The 21,258-nt window shown below is 39.2% G+C and overlaps 2 protein-coding genes across 3 annotated transcripts; both read left to right on the forward strand.

Moving 5' to 3' along the window:
* Positions 1-599: 599 nt before the first annotated feature.
* khsrp (KH-type splicing regulatory protein) lies at positions 600-11,223 on the forward strand. Its single transcript, XM_032562105.1, has 18 exons — positions 600-843; positions 4,112-4,214; positions 4,298-4,351; positions 4,443-4,479; positions 4,573-4,631; positions 4,742-4,813; positions 4,898-4,955; positions 5,723-5,870; positions 5,990-6,088; positions 6,180-6,281; positions 6,381-6,483; positions 7,633-7,757; positions 7,861-8,151; positions 8,229-8,338; positions 8,422-8,507; positions 8,605-8,805; positions 10,071-10,267; positions 10,425-11,223. Exons 1-18 carry the CDS (start codon positions 754-756, stop codon positions 10,431-10,433), a joined length of 1,944 nt encoding a protein of 647 aa, XP_032417996.1. The 5' UTR covers positions 600-753; the 3' UTR covers positions 10,434-11,223.
* A 211-nt stretch (positions 11,224-11,434) lies between these two features.
* Positions 11,435-20,522, forward strand: dcaf15 (DDB1 and CUL4 associated factor 15). 2 transcript variants are annotated; one of them, XM_032562106.1, is made up of 13 exons: positions 11,435-11,566; positions 12,576-12,673; positions 15,371-15,509; positions 15,595-15,701; positions 15,780-15,925; positions 16,005-16,166; positions 16,937-17,536; positions 17,601-17,692; positions 17,945-18,067; positions 19,168-19,250; positions 19,338-19,442; positions 19,532-19,647; positions 20,013-20,522. In XM_032562106.1, the coding sequence occupies exons 1-13, from the start codon at positions 11,471-11,473 to the stop codon at positions 20,066-20,068; spliced, it is 1,923 nt and encodes a 640-aa protein (XP_032417997.1). In that variant the 5' UTR covers positions 11,435-11,470; the 3' UTR covers positions 20,069-20,522. The 2 variants fall into 2 exon arrangements, with proteins under 2 accessions (XP_032417997.1, XP_032417998.1); XM_032562107.1 differs by having other exon boundaries at positions 11,436-11,554.
* The last annotated feature ends 736 nt before the right edge of the window (positions 20,523-21,258 follow it).

Consider the following 21,258-nt stretch of genomic DNA (forward strand, 5'->3'; position numbering starts at 1 on the left):
AGTGTTTTGGGTTATTTATATTTGTTTAATAAAGAAACATGCCTGAATATTAACAAGTTATATTCAGTTTATTCATTAAGTACTTTGAAGGCAAATGAAATATCCCATATATTATTAATCATGGCCAAACATTTGGCAGTGTTGCCGTAATCAATGCCATGAAAGATAAATGCATGGATGAGTTTTTCCAGATCCTTTTGGGACATTAGTCCTTTAATCCTACAAACTTTCTTCAGGTGATAGAAGACCGACTTTGTAACTGTCTTTATGCGTCTCTGAATGTTCAGCCAGGATGGATTCATGCTCTCATTATACATCACAATACTTACTCTATCATCTGCATGTAGGATGTTGCAAATGATTTATAGAATCAGGCAACATTTCTCCGTCTTTGGGAGACGGAACAAAAAAGAAAAGGCCGACCTGGTAGGTTATGATGAAGGTCTGCGCGGCGGGGCTTCGTTCTCAGAGAGGATGCCATACAGTAATTAATGCCTAAAAAGGGGTTAATTGTCCAGCCAGAAGGTGGCGATAGTTGTAGCTGAATTGGTAAACCAGTTGAAAGACTTCGGAAGAAAACCCTGTGCAGCAGGAAGCACTGTGATTGGTAATCTTGAGAAGTTTCTACCGGCGTGCTGCGCGGCTCGCGTTTCTGCCCCCGAGTCCGCTCCTGGTAGCCTTCCCGCTCCTCAGCAGCTTCGACCCGGGACAAAGCCTCGCCTGTTCTGCAGCTGTTTGCTCCTTTAGGGCAGCATGTCGGATTACGGCGGAGTCTCCTCTAACGGTGTTGGCGCTGGGGTGAAAAAAGACGCCTTTGCAGACGCCGTTCAACGAGCCAGACAGGTCAGTCTGAAACGGAGGAAGCTAGCTAGCTGCTAGCATAGCTGACGTTAGCGTCTCACTGCCATTCATTGATTTTCTGTCTTTAATTCTATTTAATTCGTCGTTTTAAAAAAAAAAATACACTATGGAATGAAAATGTAAACATTTGATTTACACATACGAATATTTTGGTATCTGTTTTTACTGATGAATTAAAGTAAAAACAAGCTAAGTTAGCTCGGTTACCTAGTTGATGTTTAAGCTGATCATAGAGGTCTGTTAGCATCCCACATGAAACCTAATCTAAAATGTTACTTTACTATCGGCTGTTATATTTAAGCTCCGTCTCGCAGTTTTGCTACAGATCATTTGAAATAATCCGTGTAACGACCGAAAACGTCTTGTTTACATTTCATTTGTCAATCAATGAGGAGACACATGTGGAAAACGTGTCTGAGTACAAGAACCTGAAACAGACCTGGAAAACGTTATTTCACAGTTGATTTGTCTGTTAATTATTATAAGTAAGCACCCATCTAACCCAAGGTATTTCTTAACTTGGGTTAGAAAAAATATAATTTATCCGATCTTTCACTCATTTTGTATTTATACTTTAAAGACGTTGCTGAACATCTGTAGAGTATTTTTTCTTTTTTACATATTTCACAAACAGAAAAATTATTTGAATACAAACAAAAGAAGCGTGTGGCTTGAATAAAGGTCCCCGATTTTCCAGCGGTCCTCAGAAACGGACACGTCCGCGGTGAAGTCCCACGTTTTTCACACCTGAGGTTCAGGCCGTAATAAATGAGCATTCAGAAATCCCAGCAATGTTTAATCAAGTTTATGTAAAACGGAATCACTGATTCACGTTGATGACCAACAGGAAGGCAAACGGTCAACCAAACTGTACGTCAAGCAAGTGCAGAGCACAAAATGACGGAACTGTTTAACATTTATAAAACAGTTAATAAAATGTGCATTTTTTTTTAAAGCATTTTATGAAATACAGCTTTACGTATTTAAAAAATCTGCACCCGTTTTTGTTTTGTTTGCCTCAGATCTCGGTGAAAAGTTTAGTCGACTTGGTTCATTCATTAGTGAAGTCACCTCAATCAAATTCAATCAATCAAATTTTATTTGTATAGCACATTTCAGCAGCAAGGCGTTTCAAAGTGCTTTACATCGTATCAAACACAGAAACACAACGCAACATAGAATCAACAATCAAAACACAACATTAAGTCAGGTTCCATCAATAAATTTGTAATTGATTACATTTCAAATACAATCCTAAACAGGTGGGTTTTTAGTCAAGTTTGCATCCATAGAAGGTTTACCGGTTTCACTCCTACTGTGTTGTATGAAACAAAATACCTATTGGTATTTTTATTCCCACTCACGCTCACAACCACACAGTTTAAAACGATGTAGACAGCATTTTAATGGGCTTCTGGCACACGGCTCCAAACACCTCTTATACGAAATTTCGAGCTGGGACTCGGCCGTCCCTCACGGATTTTTGTGCAATTCTATGGTACCTGTTAGTGTCTAGAATTTACAGGGTTTCCGTTACGCGCAATAACCCTCAGTCACTCGCCGTTTTTCTTCCTGCACGGGGCTCCGTACACCTCTTTCATGGAATTCAACCATCTGAGAGCGCTGGGACGTCCTTTTCCTCCTCCTCAAAAAACTCCTGAATCTCTGTTATTTAGTATGTTATTGAAGGGACAAAAACAATAAATATCTTAAGAAATAAATCTTTTCAGTTTTAATGTCACACATGTAATCAGTGGTAGTGAATCTGGGGGGAATGAAATAAAGGATAGCTGTTCTAGTTAGATTTTTTTTTCTTGTATTTGCTCATCTTCTCCTTTTAGTGAAAGCAATAGTTTGAGGTTTTAGTCAGAGGACACGTACAAAATATCCACAGCTAAAATTTCTAAAAATGTTTTAAAATTTGACGCTTGGCACCAATACCAAGAAACGGCTTAAGTGAAATATGAATATTTCACACACTACTACGCTGACGATGTATTCGCATTATATTGTACAGCTTTAGTTTTGTGTTTCTGATGATTTATTTAATATTGCACATTGCTTGTTCGTATGTTCTTTGATGATCAACCAGAGGCATGTTGCCATGGTTTCTGAAAATTTCGTCTACTTTTGGTCGGACCGGGTCTTTAAAGAACACAAGCAGTTTAATAAATTAATATTGAAGTCTGCAACATGCAAATCATTTTCTCTCAAGCGCAGAGAGATGGAGGCTGCAAAGAAACAAAACATATTAAATGAGCTGCAGCTGTTGTCTTTTTTACATACCGTTTGTGTTCTGTATGCTTCAACCCTACTGAGAAGTTGGGTTGCTGAACAGAATAAGTCCAGTGAAAATGTCTCAGCCTCACTAAAATTTCATGGAACCTTTTAGAAATTATGATTTTGGTTAAAACTAAACAGGACCTTAGTTGTAAAAACTGTGTTTGGAACAAAAACATGATGGTGGCAGCTGAAGACTTTTCAGCCAGCTGAGTGGCTGTGCTCAGCAGCATTTGTGAGAGGATTAGATTTTCTCTCTATCAGGGCTGCAACTAATGACTCTTTTGGCAATCAGTTATTCTATAGACTATTCTGACAACCAGTCCGATAAAGAAAATGGCACATTCTACAGATTTTTCATTCAGCAATTTAAGCAATGTTATAGAATATTAGAAATGTATTATAAGGTGCAATTAATTCAATTCCTTTTTAAATTAAGAAAACATTTTATTGCCTAAAATACAACACCATAGCATTCCTTTAGGAAATGCTATGGAGAACCTGGTTCTCCTTATAGAACCAGGTGAAGATAAAACTATAAAGGTCTTGACTAAACCATACCTACAAACATTTATGTTTTTATCTTAAGTACAAAATGTATTTATTTTTTTGTACAGTTTTGGCTCTGTTACTGTTCTGAACATATGTATTTTCTCAGTAAAAAGGCCTTTTGAATCTGAATACTCCAGTTAATTAATTGATTACTAAATTAGTTGAGGGTTATTTCAATAATTGATAAATCCCTACTATAAGTATATAGGGTATATATAGCCCTTATAGAGCCGCAGGAAACTCATCTCTGGCATTTCGGTGAAAGTACTTCAAGCAGGAGGTACAGGATGATGGAAAATTTGACTAATTTTGAGTCTAGTGATAGTACCAGTAACTGACCCACTACCAGTCCTAAATATTAACTGGTCTTTCTGACTTGGCAATCAGTTTGTCCTTTTCTTCACCCTCTGCTCTCTAGATCGCAGCTAAAATCGGTGGAGAGACTGTGCCCCAAGTGACAAACAACGGAGGAGCTGAAAGTTATCCGTTCTCTGCACAGAAACGATCCCTTGAAGAAGGAGGTGGGAAATCAAAATCAAATAAGAACTTGGTCAACATTCGCTTAGTAGAAATGCCCAACTATTTATTTATTTATTTATTTCAGATGAGCCCGATGCTAAGAAGTTAGCATCACAGAGTGAAAGAGATTCAGCAATGTGTATGTTAAAAACACTCTGTGGATTTCTGAAAAGCTTTTGCTTTACTTATTCTCCAATTAATTGCGTTCTTCACTTTTCCCTCCCTCACAGCTATTGGAGCTCAGTTAGCTGCTCTGTCCCAACAAAGGTGGGTTTTTTCCCTCTGCGTTTGTTTTTTACATGAACACTTCAGCCTTAGTGGTTGTGTTAAACTGATTGTTTCCCCCTCCTGTATCTCCAGTGTCAGGTCCTCCACTATTACAGAAGAGTACAAGGTTCCTGACAGCATGGTTGGCCTCAGTGAGTACAAGCCCATATATTTCACTTCAACAACGCGGAATAGGGCTTCATGTTGCATTTGTTCAAATTAAATTCAAAACGCTTTTTTTTTTTTCTTTCGTTCCCATCAGTCATTGGACGGGGAGGGGAACAGATCAACAAAATACAGCACGACTCTGGCTGCAAGGTCCAGATTGCGCATGGTGAGTTGTGTGAATCTCTTTATTTTGCACCACCGATATGATACGTTTTAAATGTAACAGGCATTTTGTCTTGTTTATTTACAGACAGCGTCGGTCTTCCAGAGAGAAGCATTTCCCTGACTGGATCACCAGAGGCAGTACAGTAAGTTTGGTAACCTAACTGTTTTTTTGTTTTTTTTTTAAAGAATTTTGTTAGCTTTTTTAAAAAAATTTGAAACTTATTCATTTTAGGGTTGGTAAACCCACTACAAAATAGCCTTCCTGTTACCATTAGAAACTTGTTTACTTTCTGACAGCTTTGATGACTGTAGCTGCATTTCCATTACGAATGTATGCAAAACTTTTGTCGATATTCTGGTGATGTTGAAAAAACACAATTTCGGAAATTGCGGTATTTCAGTTAAATAAGAAATGCAATTCAAATTACTTGTGAATAAGTCTGTTCACAGGGTAAGCCATTAACAATCATGGAGGCGACGGATGTAAACACAAGATGGATATTTCAGGCATGGCACTGTAGGAGACGTTGGGATCTTATTCATATACACTCCCATGTAGATCAATAAGATCCCAAATGTATGCAGCGTTTTTGGAAAATTGTAGTTGGTGATTTTACAGAAGCTGTATGTATTCAACACTTTCCGATGATAAACTCAACTTCTGATGAACAGCATAATGCTGTGTGACCTCTGAAGTCAACTGAGCAATGTCTAAGTTATTGTATTTTTAATTGTTTTTGAATTGGATCCAAAAAGATCTTGTTTTTCCACATTTTCAATTTTAGTCTTGGATCAAAAATACAAAATGCAAAAATACGACCATAGGATGAAATTTGATTTTAAGATTTTATCGCTCGGGCTTTTGCAACCCCCAAAAATTTGTTTTTTAACAATTTACATTTTCTCCCAGGAGGGCCAAGGCTTTTCTAGAGGACATTGTGTCCAGAGGTCATGATTCAAGTAACGGTCAGTCCGGCTCCATGCAAGAGATCATCATTCCTGCAGGAAAGGCCGGCCTAATTATTGGTAAAGGAGGAGAGACGATCAAACAGCTCCAGGTGAGATGTCCGTGCTCTGCTTTGGAGAAATATTTATAGAATCAAATGCTCCAAAGTGCCGTTTTTTTTTTGTTTGTTTTTTATAATCGGTGCATCATGTTCCTGTCATGAATTTCTAGGAGCGAGCTGGAGTTAAAATGATTCTTGTTCAGGACGGATCACAGCCACCAAACATAGACAAACCCTTGCGCATCATCGGAGACCCTTACAAAGTGCAGGTACCGACTGGACGCAGACAACACGGGTTTGTTTTAAGACATGTCCGCTTTCGTTTCTTACCGCCTCTTTCTCTACGTGTTCCTGCTGCAGCAAGCAAAGGAGATGGTGAATGAGATTCTACGAGAACGGGATCACGCTGGGTTTGGAGATAGGAATGAATACGGCTCAAGGATGGGAGGGGGCGGCATTGATGTAAGTGATTCCTAGTAAAAAATTTTACCACACAGTCACTTGTAGATGAGTATTTTTCAGAATTTCAGAGTTGTGATCTGATGTCTTGTAATCCTACAGATAGCTGTACCGCGACAGTCTGTAGGAGTTGTGATCGGTCGCAGTGGGGAGATGATAAAAAAAATCCAGAGCGATGCTGGTGTGAAGATCCAGTTTAAACCAGGTAAACCACACACAGGCCAGATGCTGTTAGTGTTTTTGGTGATGAGAACTGATTTTATTTCAGTACACAAAACTGAATCATAGATTTATTTTGCTTTCTTAGGACTTGATCCTATTTTTTTTGTCTATTTTGTAAACTATAATTCACAAAATTAGGATTGGAAAGGTTCTTAAAATGCTTGATTCAGTTAGGTTTAATAGCAGTGGATAAACCTCTAGTTACAACTTAAACATAATTTACTCTGAAGGAAACATTTGGTCGTAAAATAAGACAATATTCTTTAGCATATCTTTTAATGGTAATGTCAAGTTTAACTAGATATAATGGATTACATCATCACTGATGGTTATTCCAAACATGAAAAATTGGCAAAAATAGCTTCTGTCGATTTACGATATTTTAACATCAAAAAATTATTTTAACATGTAGCGTGTTGCATACCTTTTTATTTTATCCTGGTTTATTTGGGGGGGGAAATATACTGAAATAAGTCATTAGATTCTCATTTTGACCATCTAAGGTTACAGCTGGGTATGACTGTACAACAATGAGGGTTTTTGTTGTTTTTAAAAGTGAATTGCCTTACATTGTTGATCTTAAGGACACCATTATCAGGAGGGCTTTCCCTCCCAGGCACGGCTTCTTACAAGTACAACTTGTACACTCAATTGTCCATATTAAAACAAATCCAAAGAAACTTAAAATGTTTGTTCCTTTATTTAATATCAAATGTCAGCACAGTCTTACTAAAAAACTCTCTAAACAACAACTTTGGCTGTTTTTAAGTAGTTTAATTGTATAATTTTACGAACTTACAAAAATAAGCCATAATCTCCAGTCATCTCTACATTGGTCTCTGTCTGAAATACTAGAACACATTAATAAAACCAAGTGCTTTCATAAAGGGCCTAAAGTGTTGTGGCGCTTTGAGTGAGATAAAACATGATGGTTTAAATTCTACAAAACTGTATAGGCTGTGCAGCAGGCTGTCATGACAACCAGGTCTTTACATCCAGGGTCAAATCTTGCATGCGATGATGAAGATACTACTTTTATGGTATAGATCCAGCACTTGGACTGAAACACTGACGTTCTCCCTGCTCCAACTCTGGTCTTTAGAGTTGCTTATTAATACCATATAAATTACAGATGACGGTACAGGCCCTGATAAGATTGCACACATCATGGGCCCTCCGGACCAGTGTCAGCACGCTGCTTCCATTATCACTGAGCTGCTGCAGAGCATCCGTGCCCGAGATGAAGGCGGGCAGGGGGTGAGTGAGAGGAAAGCTCTGGATTTCAGATGTTTGTTCCCACGCTTCTGAGGGAGGGAACAAATGGCATGTTGCTGACTGGAGTACGGTGTTTCTGCGATAGGGCCCTCCAGGTCCCGGTATGTCGTCGGGAGGCCGAAGTCGTGGTGGAGGTCAGGGAAACTGGGGTCCTTCAGGAGGAGAGGTGACCTTCTCTATTCCCGCGCACAAATGTGGGCTCGTCATTGGCAGAGGAGGAGAGAACATCAAGTCCATCAACCAGCAAACCGGGGCGTTTGTGGAGATTTCCCGTCAAATGCCGCCAAATGGCGACCCAAACTACAAACTGTTTATCATCAGAGGCTCCCCTCAGGAGATTGACCACGCCAAGCAGCTCATAGAAGAAAAGATTGAGGTAAATTTTAGGTTGGCTACTTATTGGTCGCGTAACTTCTCGACCAATCCTTGAATGGTTTCATCTGGTTTTTCCAGGGTCCTTTGTGTCCAGTAGGAGGTGGTCCCGGTTCTGGAGGTCCAGGTGGGCCGATGGGCCCCTATAACCCAAATCCCTATAATGCAGGGCCTCCTGGTGGAGCGCCGCAGTAAGTGCAACACGCTGCAGTTGTTGGTTTATTTACATTTAGACTGGATTGAAGTGTTTAAGGTGTTGTGTATAACTTTGTAGTGGAGCTCCTGGGGGTCCCCAGTATTGTTCTCAAGGTTGGGGAAATCCTTACCAACAGTGGCAAGCTCCAAATTCACATGACCCCAGTAAGTGTCTCCAATTGGCCAAATTCTCTTTTTCTGTGGTTTTGAAGCATGATTTATTTTATTGGTGTTTTTTTTATTTTATTTTTATTCTCTTTAGACAAAGCAGCTGCAGATCCAAACGCAGCATGGGCAGCATACTATGCTCAATATTATGGGCAGCAGCCAGGGGCCGCCATGGCCCCCCAGGCACCAGGTGCCCCTGCAGGAGCAGGGGACCAGGGCCAAGGAGCTCAGACTTGTGGGGGCCAGCCTGACTATACGAAAGCCTGGGAGGAATATTATAAGAAGATGGGCATGAGTAAGTCGGATGTGATGAAACAAAATCTGACTAAACTTTGAAATGCAGTTTAGTGGCTCAGGCTGCGCCAGTCGATCTGCTAGAGATTTTAATCCCCTAAATTTCTCCTGAATGGTTCGTATTGGTGAGCAGCGGGAGCAAATACTGAATTTATGTTGATAATTTTTTTTTCAGGGGATTGGTGTGTTAGTAAAAAAAATCACAATGGTGATTAGGAATAGAAACAAATAATCAACTAATGATTAATTGTCAACTAATGTTTTTTTTAGATTTAAAGTAGTAACAATCTAATAACAGTTCACTTAGACTTTATTTCAGTGTTGTAGTTTTGTCGCCATCCAGCAGAGGGCACCGCTGGACCTCCATAAGCAGAGTCAATTGATCAGGAATAAAGGTGGCAGGGCCATACAGAGTCTGGTTTTGGATGCAAAATCCTTTTGTTGTGGTTCTTTTGCAAAAGAACCACAACAAAAGGTTCTTAAAATTCTTTTGCAAAAGAACCACAACAGTGTTTTACAACAGTGTTTTATTTTTCTAAAGACCAACTTAAGAGGTTCCTATTTTGCTACGTTTTATAAATATACGTTTAATAATGTGAAAAAACGGCAATTAATCAGTCAGTATTGGATACAGTTGCGCTGACTCAAAATAATGCATTTGAATTTTTAATTCAGCATATCACAAAAAAAATAGTCCTTGATGTTATGGAAAGACGGTCATAACTCTTGATACCAGAGAAAACTGAGGATTTTTTAAAAATGGCTGCTTAGTCGATCCATTAGATCAATCTACTTAAAATTAACTAATTAATCAATAACTTACATCCCTAGTAGGGAATTATCTCTTTATCTCTATCAAACTACTTGCAGTGCATTTTTTTTTCTTATCCATTATTGCCTTGTCAGAATATGCTGACGAGACCTCAAAGAAAACGAGATCAATATTAACCAGGAAGACCGTGCATCTCTAGTTTTGTCTAGTGTCTAGTCTAGACACTCAAGTCCTATAACAAATTACTTTTTTGAAAACATTTTCTAACTTTCATTAAAACATACAATTGCAGACAAAGCACAGAAAATGACGATCTAAAATTGATATTTGAGTTCAAAAACTCAAATATTAAACAAAACAGCCTCATCTGATTAGCATCACACAGTAAACTGTCTAAAGAATGACAGTCTTCAATCTGGATGCCTTTAATAAAACAACTGGTGCATCTCTAATCGATTTTATGACTTACTGATGGATTATATATATTTTTCCAGCTCAACCAGGTGGAGGAGCAGCAGCCACTCCAGGCTCAGCACCAGCCGCTGCAGCTGCAGCACCAGGTGGCGCTGACGCTGGTGGACAGCAGGACTACAGTGCAGCCTGGGCTGAGTACTACAGACAGCAGGCTGCCTACTATGGACAGGCAGGGCAAGCTCCCGGACAGGCAGGTGGTCCACAGCCGGGACAGCAGGTAATGCACCTTGTTGCTTCTGATGAGACATATTTTTTTTGGAACATGTTCACAACCTAATATCTCGTACTCTCTGTTGAGGCTGCCAATTTATTTACTCTATGAGAGGACCTTAGCACACAAAAATAATCATCTTGTGTCTGTTTTCTCTATTCAGCCCCAGTAAACCCATGGTTGATCTGTTGGACGGCTGTATTGGATCTCAGGATGCGTTTACTTTTCCTTTATTTGGCTTTAATAAGACAAGGCCAAGGTCTGCTTATCCCTCATAATGTTATCCATGTGACATAGTTTTTTTATGGATTTATAAAGGGGAACACATTGCGCCCATAAATTGAACAAAGCACTAAATACCTTTCCTGTTCGGTTTTCCCCTTTACATGACTGCCTCACCTCATTATTCAAGTAAAGGTTTCTTTTTTTTTTATGAAAATGTGAATGAGCAATTTTGCTTGCAAGCTATCACAACAGCATCTCAATACTGATTCACATTTAGTATTTCCCTTCAGTTTTCAGAGGGTACAAAAAGCTGTCTAGCAGTATTTTGAATATATTCACTAATTATCTTTGTATGAAAGATAATTGCAAAGTCGTTTTGACCTAGGTACTTTTTTCCCCAACATTCCTAGTGTGTAATTTGCAGGTGTTAATCTTCCTGCTGTGATGATTTTTTAATTGTATTCTTTCTTTTTTTCAAGAGGGTATTGAGTGTTTGTAATACCTGTAATGCTACTGAATGCTACAGAAACTGAATGCGGTTTGGCAGCAATTGGTCACTAATTGTCCTACTAACTGTAGGCTGGTTGTGTGTGCATGTATATTTGTGTGCTTGACTGCCCTCTTTTTCATTGTCAGCTTTACTTTTGAAACATTTCTTCCATTAGGTTCTGTCCTATTTTTACTTCTTTTTTTTTACGGTTTGTTTTTAAAGACTTCAATAAAACATTAATATGATACCGCTGTGTTGGTGTGGCTCAATTCTTATCCACTTAGTGATTTCATATTGTTTCTCATGGAGAAATATTAACCAAGGCACATTTAAATATCCCAGTGTGTAGACTACTGCAGGGGCGTAACCTGGTTTAGCTTAACCCTTTGAGATTTTGATTGAAATGTCCACCAACCAATAGCAGTTCAGTATTGTATTGCAAGAACCAATCAGGATACACCTTGCTTCAACTGGGAACAACGGCTCAGTAGGATATGGCGCCCAGCTCGAAATCTGAAAAGGACGATAGCAAACAGAAACCACAAAGGAAACATAAAGACCATGTCGTAAAGCTTCTAGTACGTGGCAAGGCGAGTATATATAATACTGACCTAAAATTAGTTATCTTGTCAAGAGACGTAGACAAACTAGTTGAGACCTCCCCGTTTTTGCAACCGATGAGGCTATTAGCCAGTTGCTAACTAGCTCAGCAGCTAACCAAGAAACAACTGGCTACTGTCAGGTGGCTAATTAAGCTAATGCGACAAACAGTAAACCGTTGCCGTTTTCTGGTATTTTAACGTTTTCCCAACATTTTGTGTTCGGTTGCACTTCCTAATGAGCGCAGACTTTTTTAAGAATGAAGTTGACCGATGACAATAGGTCAGTAACAAGATAAACGATTTTTTTTCTTGCTATAATTCGTCAATGTCTGATACTACCTGTCTACTTGTGTCATCTCATTAAACTTTTTAAATAAATTGAACTCAATTATCAGGCCAGTTGTTTTTAACGATTTATTTTATTGTTGTATAACTACAGTACTCCGTCAATCCAAAATGCTAATAAACTTCAGACCTGAATATTTAAGAGTTCGTCCATGACTTTCATAAAATATGAAAAACATTGAAGGAGAATGAGCAGCTTCACCTTCCTAATTAAATGGGTTCTCTGATCACACCCCCAAATCTGGCTAATTTCAAGAATTCTGCATAAAGACATTTTTCTTTTGGGCTTTTTATCTGTTAATTCTTTTCTGGCCCTTTTTACCAGTGAGATATAGGCTGACTAATAATCACAGCTTGATAGTGTTGATCTCCTGAAGCCTCGCTTTCTCTGAACTCTGCAAACCTGCTCCTCCCAATACGCTCAAATTCAACAAGTATTCAAGTTTATGCAGCTTGAAGTTAGAAAATACTCTTAAAATTGAGTGGCAAAATTCTTAAGTTGCCTTATAATTGTGCAAACAGAGGTTATAATATTTATATTTAACTTTTTGAAATAGTTGTTGAAATGAATAATTTAATTTATCAGGATTAAACTGTAGAAAACCGGCCTGTCACTGTTTTGTTGCTACTATATATTTTTTTTGTTCCACAGCTGTCGGGACAGTTTTCTCAGCGCCTGTTTAGGAAGCTGCCGCCTAGAGTTTGTGTCCCATTGAAGAACATTGTCAGCGAGGAGTTTCTCAGAGCGGGGTCTGTGTTGCTTCATATTTAAAAACAAATCTCATCTACTCGCAAATAATCACTTAGCCACATTACCCAGTGGACTTCCAGCTAAACAACAGATAAGTGTTTAGATATTTCTGTAACAGAATAAATGCAGGAGTCATTGGCGATTTCTCCAGCTGCAGGGAGCAGAAAAAACATTTTTTCCAGTAGAAGGAAGAAAAATTGGTTGGGAAATGTTTCCAGTTTGAAAAACATTGGCAGCCATTGTGTTGAAACTGAAGATGTGCTATCCATCACTCTGACTGAGCAGCCAGAATATCATCTTGTCATGTTAAACTCTGCAAAAACTAAAAAAAAGACAGAAAAGGATATTATTCTGATCACTAAACTGTTTCAAACTAATCCTAATCAAGTTTAAGTTTCAAATCAACATAATGAACAAATGTTACTGATATAACTTCTGTTATTGCTGCTTTATTTAATATTTGTTTGTTTTTCTGTTTTAAATCAAAGCAGTTTGACATTCTTATACATTTTCATATATTTTATTGTAAGTATAGTGTTGCTGCGATATATTTCCAGAAGGTTATCATTAGGCCTGTCACGATAGCAAATTTTGCTGAGCGATTAATTGTCTCAAAAATTATTGCGATAAACGATAATATTGTTTGAAAACCTTTTTACACTGATGTAATGGAAATGACATAATAATCCATGCGATTTCTTGCCAAAGATAGATACACTTTATTTTCAAAAGAACACTAAACACTGGAACTGATAAACAAAATAAACAAAACAACCAAAAACGAAAATAAAATGGTCTCCATTAACAAAAAACGCACTTGAAAAAAAAACTAAACAACATAAAGTAAAAGTGGAAATAAATACTGCATTCAACCAAAAGACTGCAGATTATGAAGTCTGTATATTATGTTGCCCTTCAGTAATAATTAGATTTAAATAGAGAAGATGGGCACATCGACTACCTGATGCAATAGTTCACACTACACGATTTTTTGCTCCTATTTTTCCCTTTACAACAATCTTAAAACGTTAATCTTTCTAAGATTGTGTGGTGTGTTACGGTAGATCATTGTTGCCGCTCCGATCTAAATCAGGGATTTTCCCCGACTGGGCGCTTTAACGCAACCTGTTGAATGTGACAGGTAGCCAATCAGAAAGCGCGGATTCTCCTCCGTGCTTTCTGAGGGGAAATTACGGAGGGGAATCCCAAACAGCTGACACAGCGCAACCCGAAGTCCAGCGGACATTGGAGATGATAGTGGAAACAACATTAATGTTTATTCAACATGCAAAGAATATAGAAATGACAAGAGGAGGAGTTGGAGCGAAATTGCTACCGCAGTTGATAAACCCGGTAACTTTTCAGCTGATCTTCGACGTAAATAGGTTATAATGATTTTCATTCAGTCAGGACTTTACGCTGACACTAGCCACATGCATTGCAGGTAGATTGTAGTAAAGCATTGATTAATGCCTGGTTTTAAAATTAGTTCACTGGACTTGTAGCCATTATTTTGTGCCCATTGTTGGACACCACACAGCAGGAACGAATCTGATCGAACCAGAAATCCTGTCACACATTAGTCGACAGGATTTCTGTCGACTAATGTGTGGTCTCAGGTTTTGAAAATGGGCCGACAATCGGCCGACAGCTCTAAGATCGTGCAGTGTGCGCTGGGCTTTACACTGAGGAAATGAGGAAGGGAGGAGTCAGTGGAGAGCACCGGAGTTGAGCCTTTTTTCATTCAGTGTCATTAACAGAAAGAGAAAAAGGCTGGAAGAGACGATAATGCCAATAATTAAAATGACGTCGATAGTTTTAATTTATCGTACGATTAATCGATTTATCGTTTATCGCGACAGGCCTAGTTATCATACTGTTAGAATCTCATTTGGAAAAATGCCTATTTCAGATTATAATAACCTGCTTTTATTGGGGGACATTCAGGCCTTAAAGACACAATATAATATAACTAAAGACAAGTAAAATAGTTTGAATCTTTTGATTTTTAATCAGTACAATCTTCTTTTCATTCAACCTTAATTGGCAAATAATTGGATGAAAATGTAACTAATGCTTCATATTTTCACACCGTCAGATAAAACGAGTTTCAAAACCAATTGGAATGACAGAAACTGCACTACGTTTTAAAAATAGTTCATCATCACTGTCAGTGTGCAGCTTCTATACTGCACATATATTCCAAACGTTTTGAACTGAGTCTCTCTGCAGCAGACAGCCGTACCTCACTCACATCACTACGCTCACCAGGCTAAAGGTCACACTGTGTGGGAACAATTGTAGCGAAAGCTGTGAAAGAGAGTAGTGCTGAACGAGTAGGTTTAGTACAACTGATATGATTATCACAATATTAAATGTAACACTGCGCTTGCAGGATTTTTAGCCTTAATACCAATGTTTTCTTTTTCTAAAGCGTGAAATTGGATTTCTACATGCTGTCCTGTATACAAATAAACACTAATTGTAGAAAAACCATAAATGTTCTCTAAAAATGTGCATTATAGCATTGTTATAAGAGAGAAGTTGCCACAAAAAAAACAAAAACAGATGCATGCAAAAATGCTAATGAAGATGTTTCCATTGATTATTGAGAATGATGTAAATAATTTTCTGTTAGCCGTTGTCGCTAAAGTGTTGCAGTTCAAACGGCGTTAAGTATTACCGTTTGGTTCCAGGCACATCTTCCTTGGCTTCACCAGATGCGGCCGCTACGTTCTGTCTTACACCAGCGACTGCGGAGAGGACGACGATTTCTCTTTTTACTCCTACCACCTCTACTGGTGGGAGTTCAACCTGCACAGTCGACTCAAACAGGTAAGTGGAAGGAAACCAAATCGTCCTTGCAGGTGTTTTGATTGGCAGGCCTCTGTACGAGCATCTTCCCTGTTGTTCTCCTTAGGTCCATCATGTGCGACTGTTTGCAGGGGAGGAAATCTACAGCGACCTGTACCTCACCGTGTGTGAATGGCCAAACGACCACACCAAAATTGTCATCTTTGGTTTCAAGTAGGAAAATACTGCTGGCACACTTGATCTAAAATTCTGTCAGTGCCGATGTTTAGCTAAGAGGTTTTTCCTGCTCAGTACCCGCAGCTCAAGTTCTGTGTTGATGAACCTGATGATGAGTGATGAGAATAACCGGGATATCTACATCACCATTGCCTCCATGCCTCCGTCCCAGCCGTGCTCAAAGTGCTGTCCGCTTCCTTCGGCCACAACCATACGAACAGGTGAACCTCCACGCACACACAGCTTGCTCCTGCTCTTGCCTCCTTCTCCCAGCCGCATTAATCAGTTTGTCTCCCGCAGGAAGTGGTGAGTGCCTTGAACACGGGTATGTGCTGAACAGCAGGTACCAGGTGGTGTACCCGTTTCCCACGTTTCAGCCAGCTTTCCAGCTGAAGAAGGACCAGGTCGTCCTGTTGAACACTAGCTACTCTCTGGTGGCCTGCGGCATCTCGCTCTGCCCTGGTGAGGCCAAAACACAACGAGAACGATCTAAAACGTTAGCACGGATGCATTAGACACTTTCAGATTGCAATGCAAAAAAGAATTAAAGCAGTGTTTAACTTCACATCCACTTTAAAACTATGTTTGCGTTGTACAGGCATATCATTTCCCCTGAAAACCACTGAGGTGCTCTATCTTTATTAGGTTAAGCAGAAAGGGCTGAGCTTCTCACATGTTGGTAGAAATGTTTTTAGCTGCAGATTTATTATTTGATATGTTATTGCATTTTTGTATAAAATGTTTTCTTATTGGCAAAATGAATTATTTGTTTTCTTGCATCTTTTGATGTGTATTCAGTATTGTGTAAGAGACACTGAAGTGGTAAAATGAAAGATCTGCAGAATGTGACCATTTTGTAATCCAGTTAATCGTCAGAATCATCAGTTACTAAAATAATCATTAGTTTCAGCCCTAATCTTTATCATGATTAGATATTGTCATCATTTGCCTTACATGTTGTTTTCCTGAAGTCGATCAATAAAATTTTATTTGTGTAGCACATTTCAGCAACAAGGCATTTCAAAGTGCTTTACATAATAAAAACACAAAATCATGCAGCGTAGAATCAACAATTGAAACATTACATTTAGTCCAGTGCCATCATTAAATTCTTAATCGATTATGTTTCGAAAGCAGCTCCAAACAGGTGGGTTTTTAGTCTAAGTGTTTCAGTCCACATACATCACAGGTCAGGTTTTTTTTTCCCTAATCTGTGTTCACTTTCTTTTCAGAAAAACAAGACCAATCATCCCAGATCCTTTACACGAAGGGAGCTGCCCAGTCAACTCAAACCTCATCCTCTCTTTCTTCAACATCACCTGATTCTTCATCGTTACCCCAGGGATCTCCAGAAAGCCGACTTTTTCCCTCCAGGACCCCTCCGGTTCCCTCGTCGCCCAGCCAATCGCAAGCAGCCATGAGAGCCCGGGAGTTTGCAGCCGACCTTTTCCGGCGAGCCCAGGGAGGGTTTGGAGCAGCCAGAGAGACTGAGCGCCCCGGGGAGAGGAGAACAGCTGACGGTGACGACAAGGAGGCACCGCAAAAAGCGGCAGATAAAGGGATTAACGCAAACCCCTCAAGAGCGGAGGAGGATTGTAAAGACAGGAGAGCAGAGGACAGACGGACTAGCTCACAGCAAGCATCTACGTCATGCGGAAGCCCTCGTCTCGCCGCGTCTTCCGCCTCTCCTCCATCGTCACTTCCATCAACCTCAGCGCCGTCCTCAAGCCAGGAGCCGAGCCCCAACGAACCCGGATACGTCAACTACTCTCGTCTCCATTACCGCCTCCAACAGCAGGGGGCAGCAGAGCAGAGTTCAGGAGAAGCTGGGGGTGAGAGTTTCAGTGTCTCAGAGTTCCTTCCACACTTTCCTTAGTAAATAGTTTGTTTTTCCAGGCTATGAGGATGATAAAGTCCAGCTGCCCTTCACTGTTACCGATCTAAAAGGAAGAAACCTGCAGCTGGTCACTGGGCCGCATAATGGACAGGTGTGTGTAACATTGTTATGTTAGAAAATACGTCCGTCAGACCCGACCTTAACTGGTGGTAAAATAATTGCTTGACATGACTTTTGCAATCTCAACAATCTCATACTGACCTGCTTCTATGTTAGTCATAATGTTGTGGGGTTTTCATTGTGTGTTGTCCTCCATTAATTGAATATATGGTCGTAATAACTGAACAAACCATTCAATTTCCCATTTAGCCAGTTTCGAGCTGCCTTTGTGTTTCTGTGGCAGAGTGTTTGTGTAGAACAGCTGACTCTGGATTTCGAGTATCTCATCAATGAGGTGATCAGGAACGACGCTGCCTGGGCTCCTCTGTTCTGCTCCTTCAGCGATTATGACGTCGTGATACTAGAGGTAAATACACACCCACCCACTCACCCACCCACTCACGAGTCACATAGTTAAAACCTGTAAGGAATAGCTTCAGAATTTGGAAATATGCAGGTAAAGCAAGAGTTTGTTTTTTTGTTATCAAGAAAATAGTAGGTCGAAGCTTCCATAGAGGAAGGGAGAAAAAAAAGTAAAAACTTTTCATTCAGCGGCTCCCAGAAATCTTCAGACCGCTGTTAAAATATCAGCATTTTTTTCCAATTAAACTGTGGATATGGAAATAAAATCTGTTTTTGCTACATAAGCAACAGTATGCTTATGATTCTGCATAAGCATACTGTTTATGCAGAATCACCATTTTTGCAAATTGCATGCTTTCTATTCTACGATCCTGGTTTGTGCAACATAGGACAAGAAAGATGTTAATAGCAGGAACAGTACAAAAACTGCACATTATTAAAAAATATATATATTAAAAAGACAGTAAAGAAACCAGTCAGGGAGGCGACAAGAGCCAAGCAGCAACACCAAAGAAGTGGCAGGAATTTCCCACAGGGCTGCTTTTGTCAACATGAAGCCAAAAATATTACAAGACGTGGGACGATTACGGAGTGCTGAAACCGAAAGCTGTTGGATCTGTTATTTCAGCACAACTATTTAAACTTTTGAGAGGCATTGCGTATCTGTACCAATTTTTCAAAACTGATATTTTGAATATGAAATCTGGATACTTAAGTTTGGACAAATTGTGAAGTTAGATGATTTCCTGAAAACGTAAAACATGAACGATTAGCCCTATTTCGGCTTTCTTTACTCTTCCAGTCATTATAAAGTTTTGGCAAAGATAAAAGATAGGATAGATGCTACTATAGTTAATCTGGATTTTATATATCGTTTCTAACACTTTTAGAAAACTTTGTTTTTGTGTGAACCTCTATACCTTGATGCTGCTGTTATACCCAAATCTGTCCTTTGCTGGACAATGAAGTCTGTTTCTATTCTATTCTAAAGTACCTCTTGTTGGTAGGCTGTACAGCAGGAATCCTCTAGAGTCTGATTTATTTAACGTGATGATAAATGAAAAATGTCAGATAAATACATAAAGAGGGCTTGATGCTCCTCAGGTTTGCCCAGAGACCAACATTGTGATGATCAACATTGGTCTGCTGCTGTTGGCCTTCCCTGTCTCAGACGAGGAGCACTGCAGGTACTCCTTCTCTTCCTCTTCCTCCTAATTCTACTCTTTAGCTTTTTAGCTCAGCGTTTCTCTCTGTTCTTATTTTGTGTTTTTCAGGCCAAACACATACCATTCCAACCTACAGGTCAGTTGGGACCTTAACACAGGTGTGTGTCGCACTGTGGGTGTGGGTGACTTAACGGAGGTTAGGGGGCAGACTAGGTGAGCGCACACACACACACACACACACAGAGATCTGGCTGGTTCTTGAAAAGCTGAGTGTAAGGGTCATTCCTCTCTGTCCCTGGTAGTGGGAGTGTGTGGAGTTCCTACAGAAAGTCGTGTGTGAACACCGTGATGAAGTGGTTGGTTCCTGAGAGCAGCTCCCGCTACATCAACCGCATGACCAACGAAGCTCTGCACAAAGGTGAGCGTAGTGTTACACACACACACACACACACATCTGTGTCATGTCATCAGTCTTGTCAAATGAACTGGGATGAACATAAAAATAATGTTGGGCGATTTTATCGATTAATCTAAATTTTGCTTTTTGGAAGATGTGGATTTTTTTTTTTTTTTAACCAATCCTGTCTTTGGGGTTTCCATAGTTCTGAGTGATGTCTCATCTTGCTTGACAACCGTGTTTTAAATTTGAGTAAAAATCTATTAAATTTTGTGTGTGAATCCCCGCCCTAATTTTAAATAGCAGCTGTGGAAAAAAAAAATATATATATATATATATTGTTCCTACAAAATGTTCTAACGTCTTGATCAACTTGTCTCGCTCAGGCTCATCTCTGCAAGTGTTGGCAGACAGTGACCGATGCACCTGGATTGTATTATGAAGGGAAATTTAGAAGAAACTAGAGTTACAGAAACCAAATCACACATTCACCCATGAAGACGGGTCCTCTCTTCAGCGAAGACCTCACGTCACAGCAGCACTCTCCACTGTAGAGGTTTTAAGTTTAAAAGTCTAATTAAAACTAACCAAACAAAGGCTTGTCTGCTGCAGATTTGTTTTGTTTATAGATTTCTAGTTGTTTTGTAAATCTTTACTGTAATATTGCAGCCACCGAAACCAAGAGCTGAACAGAACAAAGATGTCTTTTGTACTTTGTTTTTTGTTTGGGTTTTTTTTTTTTTTTTTTTTTTACACAGGAAGGTATGCTGTTTTAACCCAGAACCAGCTCTGTACTGTTTTCATATTCCTGTCATTATCATCTCCCAACTGGATTAGAAATGACTGACTGACTGGAAATATTTTTGTTAAATTAAAATATCTGAATTTAAATGTTATTTCGAGTCTTTTGTGTTCACAACCTGACAGATTTCAACAGTGGCTTCATGTTACAAGATTGTATTTTAAAAGAGCAGTGTTATGTATTTTTCAGGCACATGCTGTCATTTTCTAGCACAATTTAGTAACTTATGTTGATTTATTATAAAAATGCCATAAATGTCAAGAAAAAAAAATTGACTTTGCAATTTAGCTCCTTGAAATTGGCCTCTGTCTCTTTAAGAAACTCCTGTTCTTTCTGACGGTCCGCCCTCAATACATCATCACAACAGAATGGTTACCATGACGACATCTTGACAGATTCAAGGATTTGCCAAACATGCATGACAGAATCATGGCAACCATTCATGTTTTTGATGAGAAAATAACACAATATGAAGTTCAAAGAGTTGATTTTACATAATGCAACCCCATTAAAACTTCTTCCACAGATATTGACATTAATTCCACACATTTGTTTGTGGAGATAAAGATAAAAGGTGGCACAACATAGCTCACCCTTAATACTTTCTTTACCCACTGATCAGCTTTGGTTTCAACACTGTCTTAAATTCATTCCAGCCACCAATTATGGTTGATCTGATTTACCTAAAATAAAGTTAATGTTTCTGCCGTTTTTTACATCCACATTTGCCTTCTTTAGTTGACGCCGCAGTTTGTAGAGAAGCTACAGAATGGAATGGAGGATGCAAAATTCAGTCTGACTACTTTCTTCTTGTGATATTAGTGTTTTGT

Source organism: Xiphophorus hellerii, chromosome 5, assembly GCF_003331165.1.
Source record: "Xiphophorus hellerii strain 12219 chromosome 5, Xiphophorus_hellerii-4.1, whole genome shotgun sequence".
Taxonomy (NCBI): Eukaryota; Metazoa; Chordata; class Actinopteri; order Cyprinodontiformes; family Poeciliidae; genus Xiphophorus; species Xiphophorus hellerii.

Bases quoted from the DNA above. Each gene is read 5' to 3' on its own strand.
- dcaf15 (XM_032562106.1), top strand. From the start codon at position 11,471: ATGGCGCCCAGCTCGAAATCTGAAAAGGACGATAGCAAACAGAAACCA. The intron at 17,693-17,944 runs GTGTGTGTAACA...TTTCTGTGGCAG, and splicing joins CTGGGCCGCATAATGGACAG to AGTGTTTGTGTAGAACAGCT. The intron at 19,648-20,012 runs GTGAGCGTAGTG...TGTCTCGCTCAG, and splicing joins CAACGAAGCTCTGCACAAAG to GCTCATCTCTGCAAGTGTTG.
- khsrp (XM_032562105.1), top strand. From the start codon at position 754: ATGTCGGATTACGGCGGAGTCTCCTCTAACGGTGTTGGCGCTGGGGTG. The intron at 6,282-6,380 runs GTAAGTGATTCC...GTAATCCTACAG, and splicing joins TGGGAGGGGGCGGCATTGAT to ATAGCTGTACCGCGACAGTC. The intron at 8,806-10,070 runs GTAAGTCGGATG...ATATTTTTCCAG, and splicing joins TTATAAGAAGATGGGCATGA to CTCAACCAGGTGGAGGAGCA.